The 26,254-nt window shown below is 35.8% G+C and overlaps 3 protein-coding genes across 23 annotated transcripts in view; all 3 read left to right on the plus strand.

Annotated features, from left to right (window-relative positions):
- The first annotated feature begins 129 nt into the window (after positions 1-129).
- On the plus strand, positions 130-8,599 carry LOC145943588 (uncharacterized). Its single transcript, XM_083051203.1, has 8 exons — positions 130-1,040; positions 1,596-2,086; positions 2,408-2,587; positions 2,682-2,816; positions 3,146-3,393; positions 5,126-5,872; positions 6,195-6,494; positions 6,616-8,599. The coding sequence occupies exons 1-8, from the start codon at positions 860-862 to the stop codon at positions 6,749-6,751; spliced, it is 2,418 nt and encodes an 805-aa protein (XP_082907329.1). The 5' UTR covers positions 130-859; the 3' UTR covers positions 6,752-8,599.
- Positions 8,600-10,675: 2,076 nt separating this feature from the next.
- On the plus strand, positions 10,676-19,550 carry G9a (histone-lysine N-methyltransferase G9a). 2 transcript variants are annotated; one of them, XM_083051227.1, is made up of 12 exons: positions 10,676-12,220; positions 12,298-12,896; positions 12,995-13,045; positions 13,904-14,001; positions 14,079-14,721; positions 14,891-15,223; positions 15,480-15,708; positions 15,871-16,077; positions 16,344-16,600; positions 16,753-17,003; positions 17,352-17,548; positions 18,219-19,550. In XM_083051227.1, the coding sequence occupies exons 1-12, from the start codon at positions 11,292-11,294 to the stop codon at positions 18,382-18,384; spliced, it is 3,960 nt and encodes a 1,319-aa protein (XP_082907353.1). In that variant the 5' UTR covers positions 10,676-11,291; the 3' UTR covers positions 18,385-19,550. The 2 variants fall into 2 exon arrangements, with proteins under 2 accessions (XP_082907353.1, XP_082907354.1); XM_083051228.1 differs by having other exon boundaries at positions 17,373-17,548.
- A 1,538-nt stretch (positions 19,551-21,088) lies between these two features.
- The window catches only part of Cac (calcium voltage-gated channel subunit cacophony), a 157,436-nt gene continuing 152,270 nt past the window's right edge, over positions 21,089-26,254 (plus strand). For 11 of the 20 annotated variants that reach the window (XM_083051954.1, XM_083051952.1, XM_083051958.1 and 8 more), the window contains exon 1: positions 21,090-21,490. The gene's annotated coding sequence lies outside the window, so the exon portion shown is untranslated. Of the gene's footprint in view, positions 21,491-26,254 lie in introns of all 20 variants that reach the window. The other 9 variants (XM_083051969.1, XM_083051971.1, XM_083051962.1 and 6 more) reach the window with 3 other exon arrangements.

Raw genomic sequence — 26,254 nt, forward strand, 5'->3', positions numbered from 1 at the left:
CCCACTCTCTGCCCCCACTCTCTGCCCCCACTCCACGCACCGAATTCCGCCGCGCGAGCGACCGCGTGACGCTGCGCCACTCGAAGGTCAAAATCGAACGCGCCGCGCACATTGACACGCGCTCTCTCTCTCTCTCTCTCTCTCCCCCGTCCCCCTGAAATGAAATTAGCAACACTGCACGCATTAATTTAGTATAGATATCTGTGATTTCTGCCAATGGAATAAGCTAATCAGATGATTTCCATCATAAATCACATACTATAGATTTATAGATAGATACCCACCGGAACGAAACAACGAGTTCGTCGAACGCCTCGATTGGCTATCGAATAGAGAATTTTTCAAGTGTCAAAAGTTCCTGCAACATCAGCCAATCAGGTTAGGATAGGTGCGACATCGACAAGATTACAACAATAATAAATCGCAGTAATGTTTGAAGAATATTCCAAAAATACTACAATGCGATTAATTGTGAGATTTGACGTTTCACGTGCGCCGACATATCGAATAACGGTCGAGGAAATTGTGAGATAAACGCGATATAGATTATATCGTCGAACAAAAAATAGAATAATGAAACACCTAACCTAAAACCTAACCTCCAAATAAGCGTAGCGCGGGCTCGCCGACGAGGTTAGGTTGGCAGACCTGCGAACGCGTGCAAACCGGCGGCGCAGTGCTCGCTGCCAAAAAGGGGCAGCGCGTAGAGGAGAGTGATGCGAAAATTGTCAAGTGTCGGGTGCGCGACGACGGTGCGGCGAGTGGAGCTCCGGTGAGCCTGGGTCGTTTGGTGTTCGGTGCGGCGAGAACGCAACACGTATCCGCGTGAGGGAGGCCCGCGCGCGCGCGCGCGGACGCGATGTCGAGCACTCTGGAGAAGAAGATCATGAGCCTGGAGGAACGGCTGCGCGCGGAGAACGAGTCGCGGGACAGGGACCGACAGGGCGGCGAGATCGGGGGCCCGAACGCGGGGCCTGGTCTCCTGCACTCGTCGACGGCTCCCCCCGCGTCGAGTCCCGCGCCTCGCAGGCCTCGACAACGTAAGCGTCTATAAATCCGCGTGAGAGTCTCTCTCTCTCTTGACGCTGGATTTTTCTCTACCTGATCGATATCCCGCGGATGACGCGAATATCGCGGTTTATATGTCGTCGTACAGGTTATGTTGATCGTTTGGATCTTCATTGTTGATCCTACGGACCTCCGCGTCCTGACGATATACTTCGCGTGTACGTTTGTCGTTCCTAACGGATGACAAAATTATGTCTCTTCTCCGCGGTCGCTTATCCGTTTATTTCTATCTTATTTGTTTATCTGCATTGTGACCGTAGATTTTTAACTAAAACTGTTCCATTTGCCCGTTTTCGTTAAATTGGAGCTAATTCTTAAGTATTTTTATCATTATATATATAATATATTGAAGTGTAATTAATAATTAATACAACAGAAGGCAAAATTTAGATATCAAATAAAAATGTTGAAAAATACTGCAAGATAAACATCGCAACTGCTCTTAAAAATTAATATAGTTTTATATTTGATTAAGAAATTATTATAAATAATAATATAGTATTTTAAAATAATACGTTTCTCGATAGTCGGAGATATGGGTACCCCGACACGACCTAGAAGACAGTTGGATTTACCAGTGTCGCAGATAATACCGCCAAAGAAGCACGACAGCGAGTTTGAGTCAAAGTTGCAAGAGATCATGAAGATGAATGGTATCCTAAACATTAACGGCCAAAGATATCAGACAGAGATGAAAGATTTGGAGCATCTAGGCGAACTTGGTAACGGTACTTGTGGACATGTTGTCAAGATGAGGCATAAACCCAGTGGCGTCGTGATTGCTGTGAAACAGATGCGACGTTCTGGAAATGCAGAGGAGAATAAGAGGATAATCATGGATCTTGATGTTGTGCTCAAGTCACACGATTGTCCGTATATTGTACAGTGCCTAGGCTGTTTCATCACCGAGTCCGATGTATGGATTTGCATGGAGCTAATGGCAACATGTCTGGATAAGCTATTGAAGCGTAGTAGGCAGGCGATACCCGAGGATTTCTTAGGCAAAGTCACAGTAGCAGTAAGTTTCTTTCATTTTTAAGACATTTTAGCTCGAGTTTTAAAGCTATTATCTGCAAAAGTTTTCAAATCAGTTTTTAGAAGATTTTTAGGAAATATTTTCAAAATAGTAAAAAATCTATATCTTCAACAAAATTATAATTTTTACAATCATTTTCAAAATTTAAATACTCCTCTCTATTTCGATTTTGTTTATTATACATATATTAAAATAATATATTAAAATTATATATTAAAATATATATTAAATTTGAAATAAAATATCCTGAATAATTTTTGTCATAAATTATAAAGAAGATTCTATGCTACTTTTCTTCTTCAGACAGTAAAGGCGTTGTCGTACCTGAAAGAAAAACACGGTGTTATTCATAGAGATGTGAAACCTAGTAATATACTACTGGATGAATCGGGAGGAGTGAAACTTTGCGATTTTGGGATATCCGGCAGATTGGTTGACAGCAAAGCAAAGACGAGAAGCGCAGGATGTGCGGCGTACATGGCTGTAAGTATACATAAATCACAATGTTGAAAAATATTTAAATTTTTGTAATAATGTAAAAATGAATAATTGTGTATTTCTGCTATACTTTATGTAGCCTGAAAGAATAGACCCACCCGATCCTACTAAACCGGATTATGATATAAGGGCGGATGTGTGGAGTCTGGGCATTACTCTAGTAGAATTAGCTACAGGAGTATTTCCTTATCGAGACTGCAAGACTGATTTTGAGGTAAACTTTTATTTCTTTCCATTTAAACTTTTTTTACACAAAAGACTTTAGTTACACAGAAAGGAATTAATAACTTTTGAATTTTTCCATTTCTATTATAAAATATTACTAAATATATACAGCATATGTATAAATAAAATTAATTGTTACATAAATATTATCAAATGGTTATTTCGTTTTTAATTAAACATGAAATTTTAATATGTTAAATCTTTTTAAAAAATTACATTTTGTAATTTGTTTTATTTGGTTTCTTTTTATATAATTGTGTATTTATTTCTTTATTCATACTTTATTATATTTACTACTCTGTCATTTTCTACTCACAGGTATTGAGCAGAGTAGTACAAGACGATCCTCCTTCTCTTCCACTGGATGCGCCCTTTTCCAAGGAGTTTAGGAGCTTCGTCAGTTGCTGTCTTACAAAAAACTACAAGCATCGGCCCAAATATCACAAGCTTATGGAACATCCGTTTATCCGCAAGTATGACGTTCCACAGGATGTCGAGACAAATTCCGCTGTGACGAACTCTGGCTTCCAGTGGTTCGGCAAAGTCATGCGGCAGCTAGAACCAAGGTGGGAACTAAGATATATCGATTGCCGTTCGCTTTTCTTAGAAAACGTGATATTTAGGAAACTTAATACAATATGATAGAATGGATAGGGTGATAATATATTTGTTGATAACGCTAGCCTGACAATGAGATCACGAATTTTAAACACGGCATGAGATTTCTAACTAATAAAGAAGATACTGATCTCTCTGGTTTGGTTATCTCTTTTTTTTTTAATCTTTTGAAAATAACCAGATGTAATCGTATTTTATGAACAATTTGTAAAATACTTACATATACTTAACACATTTCTATATCTCACATTTAATCAGTAGATATTATTGGTATCAAAACGATTTGAACAAATTGAACAAAAGTTTTACAAATTAGTTTGTTGTCAACATTAATGGAAACTCTCTGATTTGTGACATTTTCGGTTTCTAGCGTTTTTGATAGCGTTGTTGATTGCATAATGATTTTTGCAACTTATTGATGCTATTGATCGATTTGCAAATTTGTCAGTAAAATTGAATTTAAGGAAAACGCCTTATATACTCTTGAAACACACACACATTTGTTAGTACAAGTATATAAATTTATCTTTGCTATTATTTTATCAAAAATTGACCTTTATAGTTTATTTTCTCAAATTAAAAGTTTGCGTGCGTGTTGAATTGTGTTGCAGCGTTGAGCTTGAGGGAGGCAGTGCGGCGTAGCATACCCTTTCTCTCTCGTTTCCTTCTTCCCTTCCTGCTTCCGTTCCCTCTTGGACAAACTGGCTAAGATTCCCGAAAGAGACTTAAAAAAAAAGAAAAAAAATATAAAACAGACCACTCCACTACTATTGCTATTACTACTACTATTACTACTACTATTCAGAGTATCCAAATATCTACCCAATTTTCATTTCGAGTTGTTTGGTTTGTGCACGCGCCTGTTACACACCCCATCCTTCAACCCTCACTCATGGTAAGCATTGTTTTTTTATTTATTTCAATATAATTTTGTTTCTCTTTTTTCCGCCTACTCTTATTTGTTAGCGTAGCGATTATCAGACTTTGTTCGTCGCAATGCACGCATAATTTTTTCATATACACATGCCACTTTTGTTTTCTTTTTTTGCAGTTTATGTATTGTTTCTCTCTTCCGGTAGCGAATTTTTGCCTATCGCAAATTGGGACGAGACTAACATAGCTACTGCAAAGAAGATTATGGATCATATATATATTGTATATATATTTTTTTTAATCAAAAATTTTAGTTATATCACTTTTCTTTTTTAATTTGGTCCGTAAAATGTCATTATACTGATAAATTCTCATTATACTTTAGTGTAAAATTATTTTTAAGACGAGTGACTCGTCCCAACTTACGGCACTTGATAATGCAAGAAGCAAGTGCTGTGTGATATCGCAGCATTATCTTCTGGATGTTTTCAGTGCGATATAGAGATCTGACATATATGCAATCTGGTACCAAAGAATAGCTCGTAATAGAGAACTTTCTTATTTGCGTTATTGCATACATTTAATGTGATTAATGCTTTGCTCTAACTTTTATTAACTCCTCTAAGCTGAAGTTTTTTACAGAATCATCACAATATGGTAATTACTGGGTGCTGGTACACACATACACAAACACACACACAAACACACACACATACATCGAAAGACTCAGAAAGAAAAAGAAATCACACTTTCCTGCTAAAAGAAATTAATCGTACTCGAGGAAAATTCATCCAGATTACAAACCAGTTCCAGGTTGCCGGGAGGACAGCGAGTTTCGGGTCACGTGTCTTTGAAACAGACAGCCCATCTTCGGGCGCAATCCGAGGTGCCAGCTTTTCTGAGGAGCAACATCAATAGCAGCTTCAGAGAATCGCCGAATTCCGGCTTTCTGGCGTTTCATCAACGTACCAATAGCGAGAATGGCACGAGCTACGTGTCCTATAGTCCGTACGCCCTTCGACGGAAGGAGATTGCCCGGCCGTTCTCGCCACCATCTAAAGACACCGCGACAGATCAGCCAGAGTCGAATCTATCGCCGCGGCCCTTCTCGCCTTACCGGCAGCACGAGCAGAGCACGCTCATCAGGCACGACTATTCCTCAAATCGCTGCGCGACGACGAATGGTCAAAATAAACCGGAGATGACGACGACGAGGCCGTTCTCTCCTTATAGGACGCAAGACGCCAATGACAACAATGATCGACCCTATTCTCCGTATCGTTTTGGTCGCTATGATGAACGCGACAGTGGGAACAAGACAGACCGATGGCAAGGAGGCGTCTCGAGATCGCTGAGCCCCTTCGCCAGGGATTACTCGCCTTGGCGGCGGGAGAACGTCGATCCGCCTGTCATTCAGCCGCCACCGCCTATTACGTGTGACAGTGGCGGTCGTTATTCGCCGTTTTATCAGCAACAACTGGCGTCGCAGAAACCCGCGGCGCCCCAGACCTATCCGCAGGACATCTACGGTAGTCCTATGATCAACCGCAAGAGGTACATAAAAGAACTCAAATCGATTAATCTGCATTTATACTTTCTAAGTATTTATTTCTTATTTTTAATAATATTCTTTATTATCTTTTGATGTACAAGTTCGTCTTTCAATCAATTTCCTCTCATTTAGTTTAATTTATACTTTCTAACTTTATTTATGAGATTAATTTATATACATAAATTTTCCATACATATATATATGTATCATAACATAATCATTTAACGAAAAATATCATGTATTTCTTTTTTCTACAAATAATCGCTTAGAAGAAAATTTTATTTAGAATACAGTAAATAAAAAAGTCGCTTACTTTGGATATAGGTTTCCTTCAGAGCCACCGCCACAAGGATCCCACGGCTCCACTAGTCCGCAATTGTTGATCTCCCGTTTCGCGCATCAGTTGAAGCAGGAGTCGCCGCCGTCGTCGTTGGCGATGCCACCGCAGCAGAGCGTCGGCTCCAAGGAGTCTGCGAAAAAGCGTTTCGCGTCTTACGTGCGCCTCAGGCTCGGTAGCGAACGCGCTCCTTCGCCGGAGCCACCACCGAGACTAAGTCGCGGCGAGTCCCCGCTCGCCCTTAGGAGAAACTTAATTGATCAGGCGTCTCCTTCCTTTCCGCGAAGGTATCTTTCAACCATCGTTTACTTGCTGAAAGGATAATTTTTTACAATTATTAATTATATATTAATTATTTTTTAATGATATGAAAAAAATATATATGACGAACAATTTGGCTTCTTCAAGGTACGTCTCGCCCTCTCCGCCTCAGCCACCGCCCAGGAGACTATCGGAGAGCAATTCGGTGCCTGGCAGTCCGCAACACGTGCGAGCTCGTTTGCGTTACACGCCCGAGCCCCAGAGGAGACCTCCGCCGCCATAACCCACCGTTACAATCATTAAGCCTTATTATTATTATTTCTTGTTGGTGCCATACGCGACTGCGGACATCCGGACAGCGATCACGTGCACTACATAGTAACGAGATTACTCGAGGTTGTGTGCACAAAGCGAGTCACAGAACGTGTACGCAAAACAAAGAAGAAAGAAGAAACATATGTTTTCACTGTAAACCAAAAAAAAAAGGACATGGAGAAGCATGTTCTTAATACTCGAGCCGCCGAATTCTATTGTACGCGAGTCGAACACTACTGTATTGAAAGAACGTTGATTTAGCGTGCGAAACGGCTGAAATTACGAAAGAGTATTTGATCTTGATTTAATATTCTCACATTTTTCGATTTGCAGATGCTTCAAACCGCGAAAATTGCCTTAAGACATTTGACGACTTATTAAGCTAGCTAGTGAATATTTCAGGTTTCTAATTGAAAAATATTTTCTGAATTTCTTATTGATGTTAGAACGTAGAAAAAAGATGAAACGCGTGTTTTTCCGAGTTTAAAACGCTTCACACGCTAAACTCGTTGTAAACATAAACAACTTTTGCACGGTTAAGTAGTCTTTAGCTAAGCCTCGGTTAACTAATTCTGGCGAAGAGTTAGAATGAATCCTACAAAAGATACGATGAAAACAAACAAAAAAGATTACATAAGTCAATTCTCAAAAAGATTCTAATTACGAGATTTGGTGTTATTGACGTAAATTGTCGCCGACTTTTTTTTCACTTTGACTATTCTTCGTGATCTAAATAGGAAAAAACTAATTAATTTAACTTAGAATTAATGTTAACCGAGGGAGGCCCGTGTGTGCACGTTTTACATAAGCGAGGGAGTCGTTAGCACCGCGATTTTAATTGGGGAGTCCTCGCGACATTTGCACGATTTTCCCTCGCTATCACGAAACGCGGAAAAAAATCTAATCTTCATCAATAAATTCTCTTGACGTGTATTTATCGATGGTACGCAACGGGAAAATTACGATGCTCAACTTTTTATATTGTCTGCGTATTAAAGAAGTACACAGTGTTAGAGAAATGACGGAGTGTGGCATTAAGCGCGATAAGTCGCGATTTTTCTAATAAAAAAAAGAAAAAAATGCATCAATCACGCATATACAGAGAGAATATAATGAGGGTCGTGTCGTACATGAAAACGCGTAAACCGTTCCTATCGCTCTTCTTCGTTTACGCTTTTTTTCCGTCAATCTTGACAATCTTGTCTTGTACGAAGAAGAAAGAGAGAAAGAATAAACGCGCAACGAAATTCGCTCTCTTCTCTCGGATGGCCTTGCGGTATCTCTGCGACCCGAATTGCAATCTCTCTCTTTCTCTCTCTCTCTCTCTCTCTCTCTCTCTCTCTCTCTCTCTCTCTCTCTCTCTCTTTCTGAGCGACTTTTCCACGTTTTATTATTAATACTAATTATTATGAGACTATTGTATTATTTATAAAGTAATATTAAATGTGAGAGCGAGTCGTTCGCGAGAGCGCGAATCGAACCGAGAGAGATATTATCGTTCACCCTCGATTTTTTTGGTAACGAGAAAAAAAAAAAAAGAAAACAAAAGCACAATAATGTCGCAGCAGCACGTCTCGTAGAATCTTACTACGAAGCACGAATGTATATTATTGAATTGGGAAGGCGTACAAGGCGTCAGATACATACATACAAATACACATACATACACACGAATACATGATTAGAATGTTGTAATTATTATTTTTAATTAACATTTATAATCCTTAATTACGTTCAAGTCTACACTCGTAATCACCTTTGTCATTTATTTGACAAAAGGATCTGTTGCAATGTAAATAAACTTATATTTATACGAGTCATTTGTTCTTTCACATTTTTTCTTCTATTTTTACTCCGATATTCCTGATGTAAAAGCTATAAAAATTCTTTACTATTTCTCCCCGATCATATTTGTATTATTCCCAATATATATATATATATATACACACACACATTTATTAATTATTGTAATCGTATAAAAATGCAATTTTTGATATATTCTAATCAATTTTGTATATTTAGGAAATATAAAAAGAAAGCATATTTTTCTAAAAATAGAAAAAATTTCTAAAGCATTCGTTATAGTGTAGCTATGCTATGATTAAAGGTATATAATGTGTAATAGATCAGAAAATTTACTGTGACAATTCAATTCTTATCAAAGTTGAGCTGAATCTTAAATAAAACATTTTTGCAGGTTTAATTTAATATAATGTACATAATTTTTAGTAATATAATATAATTTATTATTATAAAATTTTATATTCTAATCAATTTTTTGTACTTAAAAAATGTCAAACTTGGAAGAGGAAAGTATTTTTTTTAATTCTTAATATAGCGTACACACATATACTTAATTTATCATTCTGCCACGCCATGATAATCAAGTATATGAAATAGATAAGAATTTACCGTGACATACTTTAAAAAATTTATCAAAGAATTTAATTACTTTCCTGAGAAGAAAATTAAGATAAAGAATTGTGTAAGGAAAAGATAGAAAAATGTATAAAAATTTGTATATCAATGCTGATTTAAAAATCTTTTTGCAAAGTGAAAAAAGTTATATATATGTTTCTCGCGGAATTATATAATGTTAAAATAGAGTTTCAATATTAAAATATACTATTCTAAAAATAAAATACTCTATTCTATAGACTATAGAGATATAGAAAAGAATAGATGTAAAAAATCTAATCAAATAATTATCTTGAAAATTTGTAATTTAGTATAGATGAAACGTCATGTGTTTTTTTTTGGTTTTTATCTCCAATGCTCGGAATTTTCTATACATTAACGTCGAGTGTTCGATCGAAGCGTATATTTTTATCGTATCATGCCACGTAATCTCTAAGCAACTTTTTTGCTGACGGCTCATGCGCATTGAGCGACGATGGATTTTTCAACTCTACGCTCCGGTATATTATTATATATGCCATGATCGCGTTAATTTGCATTCCTCTGCGAGTCGATCGAACTTTGGTAGACGATTTCACGGTCGAACTTTGTAACACAGTCGTTAAACCTTGCGTTCTCCTCTGTTACACCGCAACGTGCGACTTTTTATTACACGAGCATCTCTAGAAAATAAAAGATATATGGATTATCTCTGTTTATTTTCGTTTAACAGACATTATCAGATATGTAAAAGATATTGAAATGTGTATATATGTATATATGATGAGAAATAGAGAATTTAAGCGTGAATAGTCGACTCGAGAGAATAAATCAATATTGTTTGATGGATGAAGTTATTTAAATTGCTAATATATATAAATATTTGTTTGTTGAGAGGATTTTAAAGTTCAGATATTGCATTTTTCATAGAGATGTCTACAACTTTTACATCTCTTATTAATGTATTCATTTTTTTACAAGAAAAATATAATAAAATATACCGCAAGAATGACCTATGAAAACAACTCACGTTTTCATTGAGGCATCAGTGGTAACACGACGAGAGTTATTTGAATCGAACAATTAAGATTTATAATAGCTCATCATCATTGCATTCTCGGCTAATTTTATATGCCGTACGATACAAATACACAGGAGAGAGAAAAGATTTACTTCGCTCAAGTTAGATCCGTACGTTTAAAACCCAAGATAATGTACGCGTACATACTTTATGTAAAATAGACCCGAGAGACCCGAGAATTTTATCTAGGCGTATAGGTGACGGCCTCGTATTAATATGGCCGTGTGCTCCCTCTTCTTGTCCCTCTCTGCTCGTCGAAGTAAGATCATTATATTAATCCTCGGTTTCTCGAGTACGACTCGGGATCGAATCGAGGCGCGCGTTGTTGAAAGTGAATTGAACCTGGCATTGAAACCCGAGGCTGCGCGAGCGCGATAACGATAGGATCGCGGAAAGAAAACGATTTGGTCGGCGCCTACTCCTTCGGATCGCCGTCCCTGAGCAATCAATATGGCCCCCGGCCATCGCTCGCTCGCTCGCACACAGGGCACGCCAGCGCGGCCATCTTTCTCTCTCTCTCTCTCTCTCTCTCTCTCGCTCTACCGCGGGGAACTTGAGTGAGTGAGTGCGATCGCCTCGCTGGAGGTTGTTGCGGGGCCGCGCCGGGATCGTCGGGATTCAATCGGATCAGTCCAGCGACTCGGCTCGGAAATCCTTGATTGATCCGGTCAGCTACGGACGTTCGGGTGGAAAGCTGCGACGAGAACGAAAGGTCTTTCGTTCCGCACAGTGCGAGTGAGAGAGAGAAGAAGAAGACAGCGTCCCGCGCCATCGGTGGCGGAGGATCCGACGAGTTACCGATGAACGCGTCGTCGGGGTGAGGACTCTTGCACCGGTGCTGAGAGCGGTGCTGTGAAAGAAGAAAGACTCTTGTCTAGGAGAGACAAGAAGAGGGATAGAGAGAGAGGAAGAGTATTCCAAGGATATTGCAATGTGCGGAGGAACACCTTGCCGGTAACTCTGAGAGTTGTTCTCGAGATGAGGTACGTCTCTGCATGTTGTTCGTAGCAGGAATTCATTGCGCGCAGGTATGGCCGACGTCGCATCCGAGGGCGACAACGGGCTCGTCGTCGCGACTGCTGTCGAGGGTTGTCGCGCCCTGCCGGTAACGGAGACTGTAGGTAGCGAGGATGGCACGACCGCCACCGACAACGGGGTTGTCGACAACAAGGTCAGCATCCACGAGATCCTCGAGGGCATGACGAACGAGTTCAACAAGGGCGTGAGTCCGGCGAAGCACAATGATGGTGATAAAATAGGAACGGAGGAGGCGGTAACGCCGCTGTCGCCGTCACCGTCGAAGGTCGTCGACGAAGGGTCCAAGGGAGAGGAGGAATGCGACGGCGCACCCGAGGAAGAGGTCGTCGCGAACTCCGAGGATGCGGCGGTCTCTCAAATCCAGACACCAGAGGAGAATCACAGAAGCGAGGATGAAGGTTCGGTGACTAATAAACAGGAGAGTGTTAAGAAAGACAATGGTATACCTAGGATTGTCCTTACATTCAGGACTATAGATGAGAATACGGATCATGGCAAGAAGACCAAGATATCCAGCTGCTCGTCCAATCTCACTTTGGTTCCTGATGAACTGGCCAATTGCGATCAGATTGGCGGTGTCTCTGTAAAGATTGAGAATTCTGATGAGAATTCTGATGCGATGGAGGAATCCCAAACGGAGGAATCTCAAGCAGAGGAGTCCCAGACGGAGGAGACGAAGAAGGAAGAATCTGCAAAGATGGCAGAGCCAAAAACTGCGGATGAAGATAAAGTGGAAGGTGCGGAAGAGAAACAGAGCAGTGACACGCAGCCTTCTGTTCAGAAAAACCCTGAAACTGTAAAGAATAATGTTGATAGCAATAATGTCGAAGCAAAGCTTGTGGAAGAGACTGAGCAACAAGAAACTACTGCGCCAGTTACCAGGAAGAGAAGAATTGGACGACCTAGATTACGAGCACTTAGGTTTTTCTTTCTTTCTTTACCATTTATTAAATATTTACACCCGCAATATTTGTAAAACAATTTTCTTTCATTTTCAGCGATTCAATCCCTCAAGACGAGGAACCTCCAGGTCCCAAGCGATCAGCTAGAAGACTTTGTAAGGAATCTCTGAAGAGCACTGTACTGGAGAGTGCCATGGCACGTAAAGAAAAGTCCAATTACACAGAGGAAGCGGTTAAAAAAAGGAAATACAGCAAACCAGGTCGACCCAAGAAGCTAGTTGCAGGTAAAGATCAGATAAAACAAACTCAAGCAAAATCCTCCGATGTTCGTCAAGAAGCAGAGACGTCGCTATTGTCTGATGGTAACATTAGCACATCCGAGAGCTCGATGTTGGATGCCTTACGCAACACTACATTGTCGGACAATATGAACGATAGCGTCGTCGAGGACGCGCAGTCATTTTCATCCGATTTCGACGGAATGCCGAAATTGTCGCCGATGACGAGGAGTTCGGAGTCCCAAATAAAACTCGGCAACTCTATTGGTAGTCCTGGCAGCGACGATGTACCTTTGGCGGATATTCAAAAGCCTTTCCTTAAACCTGCCACTGCTAGTCGTCCCAAGAGAGAAAGAGGACGTCCTCGTGGAAGCAGTCAAGCGGCGCGAAAAATAGCCAAGGCGGATCCATTTGAAGGTAATGTAATATCTATGTAACAATATTTTTCCTGTTTATATAGCTGTTTTTAAATAAAAATTGACTTTAATTAACTTTAAATAAAAATTACTTTTCAGATGGTTCTCCAAGCGTTGCAGAAGCGGGGAAGAATAACGATTATCCTGAAGGTACAATATGACATGAATACAATTTTTTTAAATAAAATTTTTACGGATAGTGCAGAGCAAATAAAAGTAAATTTGAATTAAAATATTTTTGCTATAAAATTTTATAATGAAAATATTATTTTACAGTCTTTGCTTTTACTCTCTCAGACTATAAATAGCACATTAGTAATATTTATGAGTTTTTAGTAATGCAACTAAATTTTTTTAAATATGATTGTGTGTAAAAATAACTTCCGCCAAAAGAAATTAATATATTAGATATTATAGTTATTTTTTAATTTTATATGTATATATATATATAAAATTAAAAATAATGTTCCATAAAATAAATGTTGAGTTTCTATCACACATATAATTTTTTACTGTTTGTTAATGTATTATAAATAACTTGATTTCTTTTAATTTCTTTCCGCATCCTATATTCTTTTTGGTTTTATTATCATTATTTATTGTCAAAAATTTTATCGACTATTTACTATCGCAATTGCTTTACTATATCTTTACTATCAATTTATTGTTACTTTGACACTATTATATTAACGCAGCAACAAGAACAATTATAAAATGCTAGTATTTTATAGGTAACTATATTAGATAATAATTTTAACTGCTTATTTTGCTTCCTTTCTTCAATGTGTGAAAAAAATGTAAACATTTTTGTAAAAATGTAAAAATGTAAATTGTTCTTAAATTTGAGTCGAGGTGTTCAGTATAAATATAATTCGCTATATCTAATAAGGAATTAATTCATGTCATCTATGAAAACTTAAAAATATCACTAGTTTGCTATTTTTTAAATAATTAAATAGCTATACATATTTTTATTTATTTAACAATCTCATATAAATTTTAATATAGAGATTCCAGCTAAACGAACTCGCCGGAGTATGGCGCCAAGCCCGAGTCCTGCGGAAGGACAGGCGTCGAAGCCGGAATCCACAGCGATTATGAGTGAAGTCAGTATCATCTCATCTTATTCATTTTTTTCATCAATACCACAATAATAGGATTCTTATCGTCTTTTTCATTTTAGACGTACGGTCAATCTATGCTGTGCCTGTGCCAAGTGCGATCTCAATTGTACGTGACGATAACCGGTTCCGGGGCGCCGTTGTACTGCACGGCGATAGACTCGATCGACAACCGGATAGTCGGATGTTGCAACGAAGTGGACAGCAACGACGTGGCGATGCGACGACCGAGCACCCGTGTACCTTTCATTATTCTCTGTCGTATGCACAAGGAACGGCTGCTGCGCCACAATTGTTGCCCTTCCTGCGGCCTGTTTTGCTCGCAAGGCAGGTTTGTGCAGTGCACCAATGGTCATCAGTATCACCGCGAGTGTGAGGTCTATCCGAACAAGAAGGGCGTGTGTCCGCACTGCGGTAGTGAAACTTCCGCTTACGATGTGCTGGTGACTATGAATGGCATGAGACGGCCGGTTTATATACCCACGCGTAAAAAATATTCCAAATTGCCCTCGGCGAAGATGAGCTTGCCCGGTAAAGGTGACAATACAAAGCTAGCCGAACGTCCACCTAGTCCGTTGATTAAGCCCGACATCATCAAAATACCCGAACCGGCGATTAATACCGAGAGACCAGAGCGTTACACCATTATGAGTCTCTACACGTCCGTGAAGCATGGAGATCTGGAGAAGTTAGTGAATGTATTAGGTGAGTGGAAATTAGATTAGTTAAGACATTAGAACAATAAGATTCAATATCTAGTTCTTTAATCTAAATTCTACGTAAATATTATATTTTTAGCGAATGTTGTGTGAAAATATCTATATGCTTTGATAGCTTAATTATTACATTGGTGTAATATTTGCGATTCCCCTAGCATGTGGTTACAATGCGAATCACACATTCCGGGATTACGCCCACCGGACTAGTCTGCACATAGCAACGGATAAAGGTCATCTGTCGTGTGTGCACGTTCTGGTTCAAGCGGGTGCTCAAGTAGATGTAATGGATAGGAACCAATTGACGCCGTTGATGTTAGCCGCGAGTAAGGGCAATGCCGCCGTGGTAAAGTATCTAGTTAGGACAGGCGCCGACGTGACACTGAAGGGCGAGGACGGCATGACCGCTTTGCATATGGCTGCCAAGTCCGGTCATCTGGAAGTATGCAAGATCATTCTGACCGAATGTAAAGTGCCGAGAACGTTAGTAGGTAATGCCGAATTTATATCTAAGAAAATCTGTTTCTTGTTCTTTTCTTTTAGAAATATATTTGTAAATAAAATTCTAAAATATTAATAAACAATTTTTAAATGATACAAAAATAATAATATGAAAATATATAAATATTGTATGTGTGTGTGTAAACTTTCTCTTTTTAGAAAGAGATCAGAGTTCATGTTTAAACAAAATTTATATAAATTTAAATAAATAAAATGAATGCTTTACATTCGGAATCTTATTTGCAGACTCCGTAGACGATGGCGGCTGGACAAGTTTAATCTGGGCATGCGAATTTCGCCACGTCGAGGTCGCGCGATATCTATTGGATAAAAAGTGCGATCCACTTATTCGAGACGCCGAGCAGAACATAGCGTTGCACTGGAGCGCGTACAGTGGTAGTGCCGAGATCACGGAGATGCTTCTTAATGAGGGATGCGACGTGAATGCTGTCAATGTTCACGGTGATACTCCCTTGTACGTTTTGCATTTCTTTTTGAAAATTATGCTTTTAATCGTATTAAACGAGTATAACAAAAATATTTCTAGGATGATAATTGTTTTATAAATGAATTTGAAAAAACGAGTTTCGTGAGAGATGATTCTTTTTAATTATAAAATGATTTTCTTTTCTTTCAGACACATAGCAGCTAGACAGGATCAATACGCAGTTAGTGTTCTACTATTAGCACGCGGTGCTAAAACAGGAGAAGTGAATGCTGCCGGCGAAACCGCGGTCCACTGTTGCAGCACAGACGGTGATACTATGGCTGCCTTAAGGTTGAATGCAAAGGTCAACGAACTCTCTGAACATATGTGGGAGAAAACGGTTAAAATATTGACAAAGTAAGTATAAAATTTTATTAAGTATAAAGTATATTATCTGTAGAAGTAAATAGCGCTATACTCTTATAACAATTGAATTGCTTTAATGATTATTAGTTTTAATATAATTAAGCGTATTAATTACGCGATTTTATTCTATTATGCTTTTTAATGAGAAACATTGTTTCTATTTAATATTGAATTTTATCTTTAATGTATACTGAATTGTAGCTTCATATGCCTGATCCTTTTATCCCATATTATTTTACCATCCATTCTGTTTACAGTGACATTTCACGGGGAAAGGAAACAAATCCTATACAATGCGTTAACGGATACGATTCCGAAGATAAGCCAACTGATTTTCTTTATGTGACAGAAAATTGCTTCACTAGTAACATTAACGTGGATCGTACGATAACGTCACTACAGTCTTGTCGCTGTGAGGATAATTGCAGCTCCGAAAAGTGTTTGTGTGGAAATATAAGTCTGCGATGTTGGTACGATGAGGAGGGAAAACTTATACCTGAGTTTAATTATGCAGGTATTTATTTATATTGATATTTTTAAGAGGAAAAATGCTTTAAAATAATTACTAGATAAATAATAATTTAACTAATCTGGAATAAGAATTTATTTTATATAAAAATAGACTTTTTAAAATTAAAATATTAACAAATAATATTCTTGTCATAGATCCACCAATGTTATTCGAGTGTAACCCAGCTTGTGACTGTAATCGCATTACATGTAACAATCGAGTAATTCAGCACGGATTGACACAAAGGTTCCAATTGTTTCGCACAAAAGGCAAGGGTTGGGGACTCCGAACTCTACGACATATTCCTAAGGGTACTTATGTCTGCGAATATGTCGGCGAGATAATCTCTGATTCTGAGGCTGATCATCGCGAGGATGACTCCTACTTGTTTGATTTGGATAACAGAGTAAGTTGTACATTCTTTTTTTTGCACGACTTTGGCTTGGAAATGAGGACAGTAGTTTGCTTGCGTATGTTATATCTGTTTTTTTCCTGTGTAATTTATAAATTTAATATTTTTATGTAAATATATAATTATGGATGCAAAAAAGCTTTTTTAATTATTAATCAAGGTTTTGGACATCTTTGACAGTCTTTTTGATAAATAAATTTATTTATCTATTATTTATTTATTATAAATAGATATTTTTTATTTATTAATATCTACGATCCTTTTCTTCACGCTATCGTTTTTACCTTTATATAGCGTATTAATTTATAAGTTATTTTTTTTATTCTGGATTGTGAATCGCAGAATTTTACTTTACGTGCGCAGGACGGAGAAACGTATTGTATAGACGCGAGACGTTATGGGAATATCGCTCGATTCATCAATCACTCATGCGCGCCGAATTTATTGCCGGTACGAGTATTCGTCGAACATCAGGACTTGCACTTCCCAAGGATAGCGTTCTTTGCCAATCGCGACATTGAGGCGGACGAAGAGCTCGGGTATGTTAAAAACCGGTTGAGGTCACTGAGACACGAGAAGTTACTGAGACACATTTAAACATATCTAAACTAACAGAAACACATTATTACACTCATAAATTTTCATCAATAAATTGTTTAAATGTTTATTTTTTGTTCGAACTTAGCACATAGTTATAGTTTCTTTCATCTCTATTACTCTGTTCTATTTCATCTCTTAATTCTTCTGTATCATGATTAGATATGTTTTCGACAAAAGTATAATTCTATTTGATAATGTAGAAATGCGTACATTGTTACGTTTATTAAATAAAGATATTTGATAATATATTGTTTCAGTAATCCTTGTATGGTCTTCTAATTTGTGCAAATTACACTTTTATTTCATTTTTTTTGTATTATTTATTTCCAAAAAGATAAAACAGTCACGAAAAATTACTTTTTTATATTTCTCTACATTTTGAAAATTTTTAAATAATCTAAAATTGTCTTTTATATTAGAGATTTAATGCAATTCCGAAACGGACACATATGTGAATATTATATATATTTAATACTAATGTATGATGGATTAAGGTGATGGATATTTTTAAATTTTGAAAGCATTCACATATCAATGACACCCTATTTTTAATGTATTTTTAACTTTTAATTTCGTACGAGAAATGAATACGGATATGTTTGCTCGTAGCTTTGATTATGGCGAGAAATTCTGGATAATAAAGTGCAAGTCCTTCACGTGTACCTGCGGAGCCGAAAACTGCCGTTATTCCGAGAAGACTATACAAGTTACGCTGGATAACTATCGAAGAAAGATACAGCAGGAGGAAATATTGGCAGCTCAAACGTCATCGTAACCATAATGGGATTTAGTTAAATTCTTTAGGTACTCGTGATTTTTCGTAAATACGACGGCAACAACGTCGTAGAATCGTCCACGCGTTAATTTTCCGATCTGCCATGAAATCGGTTGCCGCGATGCGCGCGGAATTGTAAAAGTACAAATGCAAAATGGTGGTGGGATGCGATTTAATTAGGTTTCTTTCCCGAGAGACGTTTACTTACTGAATTGTATTATTCGATTTTGAAAGAATCGTGTCCGAGATCATGTTACTGTTTCTACCGAATACCGAACGTTCGTCCACATAGATGAAATTGACGGCTGGTCTATCAAGTGATTTTCTTACTTTCGTTTTTTGAATATTGATACATTTCAAAAATATGTATAATTTGTATGGAAAAGTATTTTGAGTATACAGTTGCGATTTGTGAAAATATGTATATTAAAGAAAACAATAATGGTCAAGAGATATGAAAACATATACGATAAACACTTACGTGATTCTGTGCAAAGGATTATATTTCTAGGAGTCAAAATTTGTTTTAAGCTTTCCTTGACAGACTGGTAATTAATAATTTATATATGAATTGCCTTTGATTTGACTCGAAAGGTATTTTTAATATCGGATATAATAATTATCGTACTTTCCACAAGATATTTTCTCATGTTCTTCTATTTTTCGAGTCAAATCTAAGAAGAATTTAATATTATCGTCCATATTTTCCCTCAGGCTCGCTTGTACTTGTTTCCTATTTTTGTCGATCTTTGTGAGAAAGCAACGACTCTACGAGAAAATGTCACGTGAATGTTTTTTCTTTTTTTAATGAAAGAACAATATGCATAATATATATTGACGATTAGATTTATGTGTGTGAGCTGCGAAGATATTTTGTATGGTAAAAATATTGTTATAGTCCTATTTGGACGAATTATATGTGATTATAAGAGATATTTGAAGTTACTGTCGCTTTTAAGTGAATCGGAATTGGGATAATCGCAGTGCGTGTTCGTGTGTTCCTTACTATAGAAGCTATGTGTTACATATTCCAATTAGTCGCTCATATCTCAAAGGAGAGCGTTTAATGTTGGATTCACTGCAAGCGATATAGTACATAAGAATACACTTTTTTTTGTACAAACGATTGACTTTTTGTATAATAAAAGTTATAGTCCTTTTTAATATACATGAGTTTGCATTGGATCAATCCTTATAAATACACCAGAAGAATCTAATTAAAATATAAAAGAAAATGAGAAATAATAAGAAAAAAAAAAACCAATCAGAAAAAAGAATGAGTCAAGAGTTCAAATTATCACATATTTGAAATGTAATTTTATTTGTTTAACATGTCTTATTCTTTTATTATCTTATTCTTATATTATTTAATGTTTGCATTATTTTGTACTTAAGAGAGGAAAGAAGATACAATTTTCAACATATTCAAATTACTCTGAATTTCTATGAATTGAATTTCATTTAATTAATTTTCTTCAGGACAACGATCTCTTACGTAATGCAAGATGCGCGAAAATGTTCATATATTATTATATTATACATTATTATATATTAATAAAAATTATATATTTGATTGAAATTTGTATATTTATATCATGGAAATGTGATGTATCGCAAAATCATATAAACTCGCGACGACAAATCCACGCAATGGTTTGATATATCAAATCATCTGAAAGATCATGCATATTCACTTTTGCAAAATCCTATGGTTCCTGTAATTCTCATTTAAATTTCGCGGGTCAGTCATGACGCAGATGCGACGCTTTCCGCGTATGCGTATATATGTAATACGTGCACTACTTCACTCTTTTCCAAAGTGCGACGCGGCGAGATTCTTTCCGGTTGTCAAGGTGCTTATATCTTTAATTTCATTTGTCATCACTGAGCCATTACTGAATATCTCGTGAACATATTTAATTCTGATTCCGAATTAATTTGACGAGATAATCAGTTAGTAATGGCAAACAAATTAAAGATACATTTTCGCGATCGAAATTTTCGCGTTTTTAACAAAAGTGAAGTAGTGTATGTACGCGGCGGAAAAGGGCGCGCTTGCGTAGCAATTAACGGCTTGCCGGCCGCTGATTGGCCAATAGGCACTAACTCAAACTTCACGCAGAAGTCGCCGCAGTTATTAGTACAACGACTGTGGACAACTGTGGAGCTCGGAGGTGCGAGATGTGTAGCCGCGTACAATTATCGCAGGTACGTTCATTTGCATCCGCGAGACGTTCTTGATCGTAATTTGCATGCGAGTTTGTGATTATTTATGTTTTAGGGTCTCATTTATTTGGATCCTTCGCTCCCCTCGTGCTCCCATTTGTTTCTCGCCGAGAAAGCTGTCGATCGCCAACGGAGACGCTTCGCGACGCGGTCAAGTTCAGTGAGTGTGCAACAGTTTTGTTTCCGCTAAGAGCTATTATTGACGGGCTATTAAGCTGACGATTCAGCTAATCGTTGCTTTAAAGTAAAGTAAATCAAGATGTGGCGCCCTAGAGATGGAAAAAATATCGCGGTGCGTCGCGCTTTCAATCAGAGTGAAGTAGCGCGCGGGACACGACGCGGCGGCGGGAAGTGACGCGTCTGCGCAGTGACGCAATCGTGCGGCGGCTCGCGCGCCGGCCGCTGATTGGTCGACGCAGGCGCGCTGACTCGAAATTTTCGAGAGCGGGAGTCGCAGTTAGTGTAGCGATCGTGGAGCGTGCTTGAAGGCGCGACGCCGTGTAGCCGCGTAGAATTATCGTAGGTATCTTTTTCTTTTTCACCTGGCGCGCGCGTCCGCGACGTGTTCTTTATGATTTAAATGCGACGACCGCGACGTGTTCGTGATTATTTGCATGCGCTTTAGAGCCCCGCTCGTTTCGTTTTCCCGTTCTCGTCGCGCGCGTTTATTTCACGCCGGTCCTCGCGCCGGAAAAGTGCCGATTCCCGACGATGACATGTCGCGACGCGGTCGATTCAGTGAGTATGCAATAGTGCTGATTATGGTGCTCATGGAGGCGATCATCGACGAGCGATTAGTATGACGACCAGCTGACGGATGTATCTCTGCTCTACCTCCTCACGGCGTCGGCGGGGTTGACGGTTGAGCGGACAGTGGAAGGTAAGAGGACACGTTCTTTCGAAAGATTCGATATAGCGAATGTCTTGTTTCGTGTTAATGTAACCTAAATATGTCCATCGAATATGTGACTTGTGTATATTTATAATAATGGATGAACAATCGTGTGTGTATTTCACACTCGAGTACTCCTAATTACGTTGTACGCAATTTAAGCAATTCTCATTCGATTAGTTACACTTTTCTGCTTTCGAAATCATCAATGATTTATTCTGGATTTTTTACTATCATACACTGAGATAATTTACCCTGAAAATCATGGTAATCGTGGGATAATATGATATAGAAAGAATTTTATGAAAATTTCTCTGATTAATATTTATCATAATAAAAATAATATCTATCACAATAAAATATAAAACATGTTTGATTAATTTTGCTAAATTGCATAGTAAAATTAATCAAACATATTTTATATCTTATTGTAATAGATATTATTATTTTTATTGTGATAAATATTAATTAGAGAAATTCTCATAAAATTCTTTCCATACCATATTGTCTCACGATTACCATGATTTCCAAGATAAATTCTAAGAGAAAATTCTCTGTGATACACTCACATTTTTATGTCCCATCAAAATTATCAATTATTTATCCAATTAAAACAAACTTTTTCTGATTTTTCGATTTATATCTTTTGTGCTCTCTTTATTGAGAACATTTTTGGAACATTTGCCGGTTGTTAAGAAATCCAATTTTTTTGGGTTGTATCCTGTCAATTACTCTTCTTTCTCGAAAAGTTTGTTAATTAGGGAGATGAGTATTAGACGAAAGCGAAATTCTTTCGACTGGATATTAATTGTTGCCTGGGAAAAGGGGAGAAAACTAATAGCTTTTATTGCACGTAGAACTCACGATGAGCTTTCGTGAGAGTTGATTTCGAGGTTTTATGCGAGAACGGAAGGGAAATTTTAGTCGAAATATAAGTGAAATTCTACTTTAAAGCTATTACAACAGGAAAATAAAAGAACAGCTTAACTTTGCAGCTCAGTATGCATTACAAAAAAATATTTTATGAGCATTTCATTGTGCAAACTTATATCAAATTTTATATTAAGTTATTTTGATTAACTTTGTATGTTTACTTATTCAATGTATTAAATGTATAAAAATAAGCCGAGGAAATGAATCGCAGATACTTTTACAGATATTACTTTTTGGAAATATATTACGTTATTTATAATAAAATACTTATATATATATTATATACTATATGATAATCCGACACACAGCATCAGTATTTTTTGTAGAATTTAATTAGGATCAAATTCATTGGTTTTTTTATTTTATAGATATCTATCGCAATTTTATTATATTCTGTTGCTATTTTTGAACGTAAAAATCGGATATTGTCATGAAAAAGAATGTTAAATGAAATTTTATGTAAATATATATCATATATTCAAATATATAATAAATATTTAAATAATCAATTCATAATAAATATTTAGAAATTAAATTTTAATTTAAAAATTGAATAAAAAAAAATATATATATAATAAAAAACTTTTAAAAAATTTTTAATTTATTTAAAATTCTAAGACAAAGTTTTTCAAGAGAATTATTACTCTCTCTTATTACAATAAAAAATTCATCAGCATTTCTTAATATAAATTAATAGATTACTGAAAATGCACTTTTTATTTCTTTATTGTTTCGAATTCTTTCTTTTTCTCTTGAAAAACTTTGTCTTAGAATTTTAAATAAATTAAAAATTTTTTAAAAGTTTTTTATTATATATATATTTTTTTTTATTCAATTTTTAAATTAAAATTTAATTTCTAAATATTTATTATGAATTGATTATTTAAATATTTATTATATATTTGAATATATGATATATATTTACATAAAATTTCATTTAACATTCTTTTTCATGACAATATCCGATTTTTACGTTCAAAAATAGCAACAGAATATAATAAAATTGCGATAGATATCTATAAAATAAAAAAACCAATGAATTTGATATGAATATTGCTGGAGTCGTGTTCAGTATCGGCTGTAAAATATTAAAAATTCAAATATCGAGCGACGATAATACCTGTGAAAAACACGTATTGATGTGAAAACTTAGAATACAATAGAGAAAACGCATTTTAAATTGCTAAAGACATGGCATTAATAACTTATTTACTTTTATTAGAGATTCATTATTTCGAAGGAGACACATTCTATAAATTGGATATATGCGATCATGAATTCTACAATATGTCGTTCCTTCTTCGCGGCATATCTTTTTACTCGTGTTGCACAATTAAAGTATATTAATCCTGAAAATATCGTGTGCCACTTATTATTATCAGATAAACAATTGTTCTCTATTAATGGTTAATGAATTTATATTAATACGACATTTTTTAAATTTCTACTAATTATCTTTATCTTTCTACTTGTATCTTTCAAATGTATGAGAGAAAGGATTAAAGTGAAAAGAAGAAGTTTGCCATGACTTTTGATATGCCACGTGCAAGTTCGATTTGCTCGTTATATCGACTGCCATTTACAAAAAAAATAGGTCTTCCGACATCTGGCGATTATCCGCGATTACGTCCTTCGATTCGTTACATGGTTTCATCGAGCCATTCACGCATCAAGAGAATCGGACTGTTGGTTTTCAATGCAGACATGTTATTACTACTCTCTTTGTTCGATCCGTCACATCAAAATACGAGTAAATAACATTGGCACACGATATTTACGGGAAAAGTTCGGCGGTCCAAATAAATTTGAAATATTTAAAAGTTGGCGCAAATATAGGATACGTATCTAAAACGTTCAAAAATTTTTTATATGACGTAATAATATAAATAATATAAAATAATTGGATATTATTCAGCTCAGAATTACTCGGAAAAAAATTAATTTATTAAAATAATATTTTATTCCAAATGCACGAAACGTATATTTATAGATTTCGGATATCTTATATATATTATATCATCTAATAAAATTATTATATTTCTCCTTTATTTTATATACTTCAAACAATAAACATTTTAAATCAAATATGAATCTAATAAATAGATAGTCAACATTCTACCTGTATAAAATTAAAAGCGATTAATGAGGAAATATAGAATGTATCAAAATATCTAGAATATATTAAATATTTTTGAAATTATGACATAAATATATGCATCTATAAATAATTTTTTTTTATAGAATTATATATATATATATATATATATAAATTTTCGACGATGAAATATGTGTGTTTGTATGATGTCGTTATTAATGTTGCAAAGTCAATGGATTTTCGTATTTATCTCTCCGTCGTTTGTGAAAGTTTTAGGACGAACACGCGCGATTATATCCAGTAAATCGAGTACACGCGAAAGTCGCGGTTGCTGTCTTAACGAGATACGTTATCTTCTTGTGTCCTAGTATGTTAAACTAAGAAATAGACATTGCATTTTTAATAAGTGAAATTGTCTCTAATAATAATTAATAATTTTTATTTGAAACCTTTGTTTTTTGCAAATTGATATTTTCAGAGATTATAATTTGATTTTATTAAATTATTCATTTTATAAAATTTAACTATTTGAGATTAATCTCAATATGTAATATGTATATAATGTTTCTCTTATTTTCTTGGTCCTTTACAAGTTATTTTGTACATGTGTAACTAGATATTTGATTTTTTGAAGAAAAAAAAAATTTGGGAAATGCAAAAATATATATAAAGTAAATTACATTTAAAATGTAATTTTATATTGTTGAGCTATTTATATATATAAATTATATGTTGAAAGCTTGTACATTACGGTATATAATATTATACTGTTATGCACAAAATACCGTCCAAGTAAAGTCACAGCTTACTATTTTATTAATTTTTTAAAATATTTTATTCGCGTTTTGTACGAAAAAATCTTTCTATAGAATAATTCAAAATTAATATTTCCTTGGAAGTATTAATGTAAAAAATGAAAAAGGTTTTAAGTAAAAATTAATAAAAACTTATTAATACTTATTTAAAATTTATTAAAAAATTCGATATTTAACTTCTTGTTCTTGCAAGCTCATAGTCAGCAAATTTTTTACTCGTTCGTGTTTCTAAAGGTGTTTCTGCCTTAAGAATATGGCACTAAAGCATAGAGTCGCTTCCCTGATTTGAATCTTCACTTCCTACACGACCTAGAGCTTTCAATGTGCGCGTATACAATTTCTCTTGATCACCCGCAGTAATTCTAAAAGCGTGCCATCGCACGCAGATCTTTATATCCGCAGATCGTGATTTCATCCGGTGTCCACCGGATGATCGTATCTGGACGCGTGCAAGGCGAACCTTAAATCACGCGATAGCGACAATTTGTGGGGTATGTCATGAATACAACCGGAATAGGTCATTCCCGTGGCCTCGATGAGAGTTAAGAAGTTCCTTTTAAGAGAGAACGTAACATTTTATATAGGGGACATATATCTTTTTTAAAATATGGACACCGATTTTAGTATTGTTATTGTATTTAATGATAAACGTGGCTGCTTAATTCTAATATTGTGTTTACGTTAAAAATGCATAAATTGAATATAAGACGTTAGAATCAAAAGTTTTAGCATTAAAATAGATGAAAATGAAATATGATATATATAATTACTCAATCTTTTATTGGATAATTTTATATATATATATATATATATATATATATATATATTATAGATATCATAATTATAAAAATTATAGATATGAAATTAAATTATAAATGAGCATATATTGTTATATGTGACTGTTTATAA

This window comes from Prenolepis imparis, unplaced genomic scaffold, assembly GCF_030444845.1.
Source record: "Prenolepis imparis isolate NDT839.2.m4 unplaced genomic scaffold, iyPreImpa1.0 SCAF_12, whole genome shotgun sequence".
NCBI classification, from domain to species: Eukaryota; Metazoa; Arthropoda; class Insecta; order Hymenoptera; family Formicidae; genus Prenolepis; species Prenolepis imparis.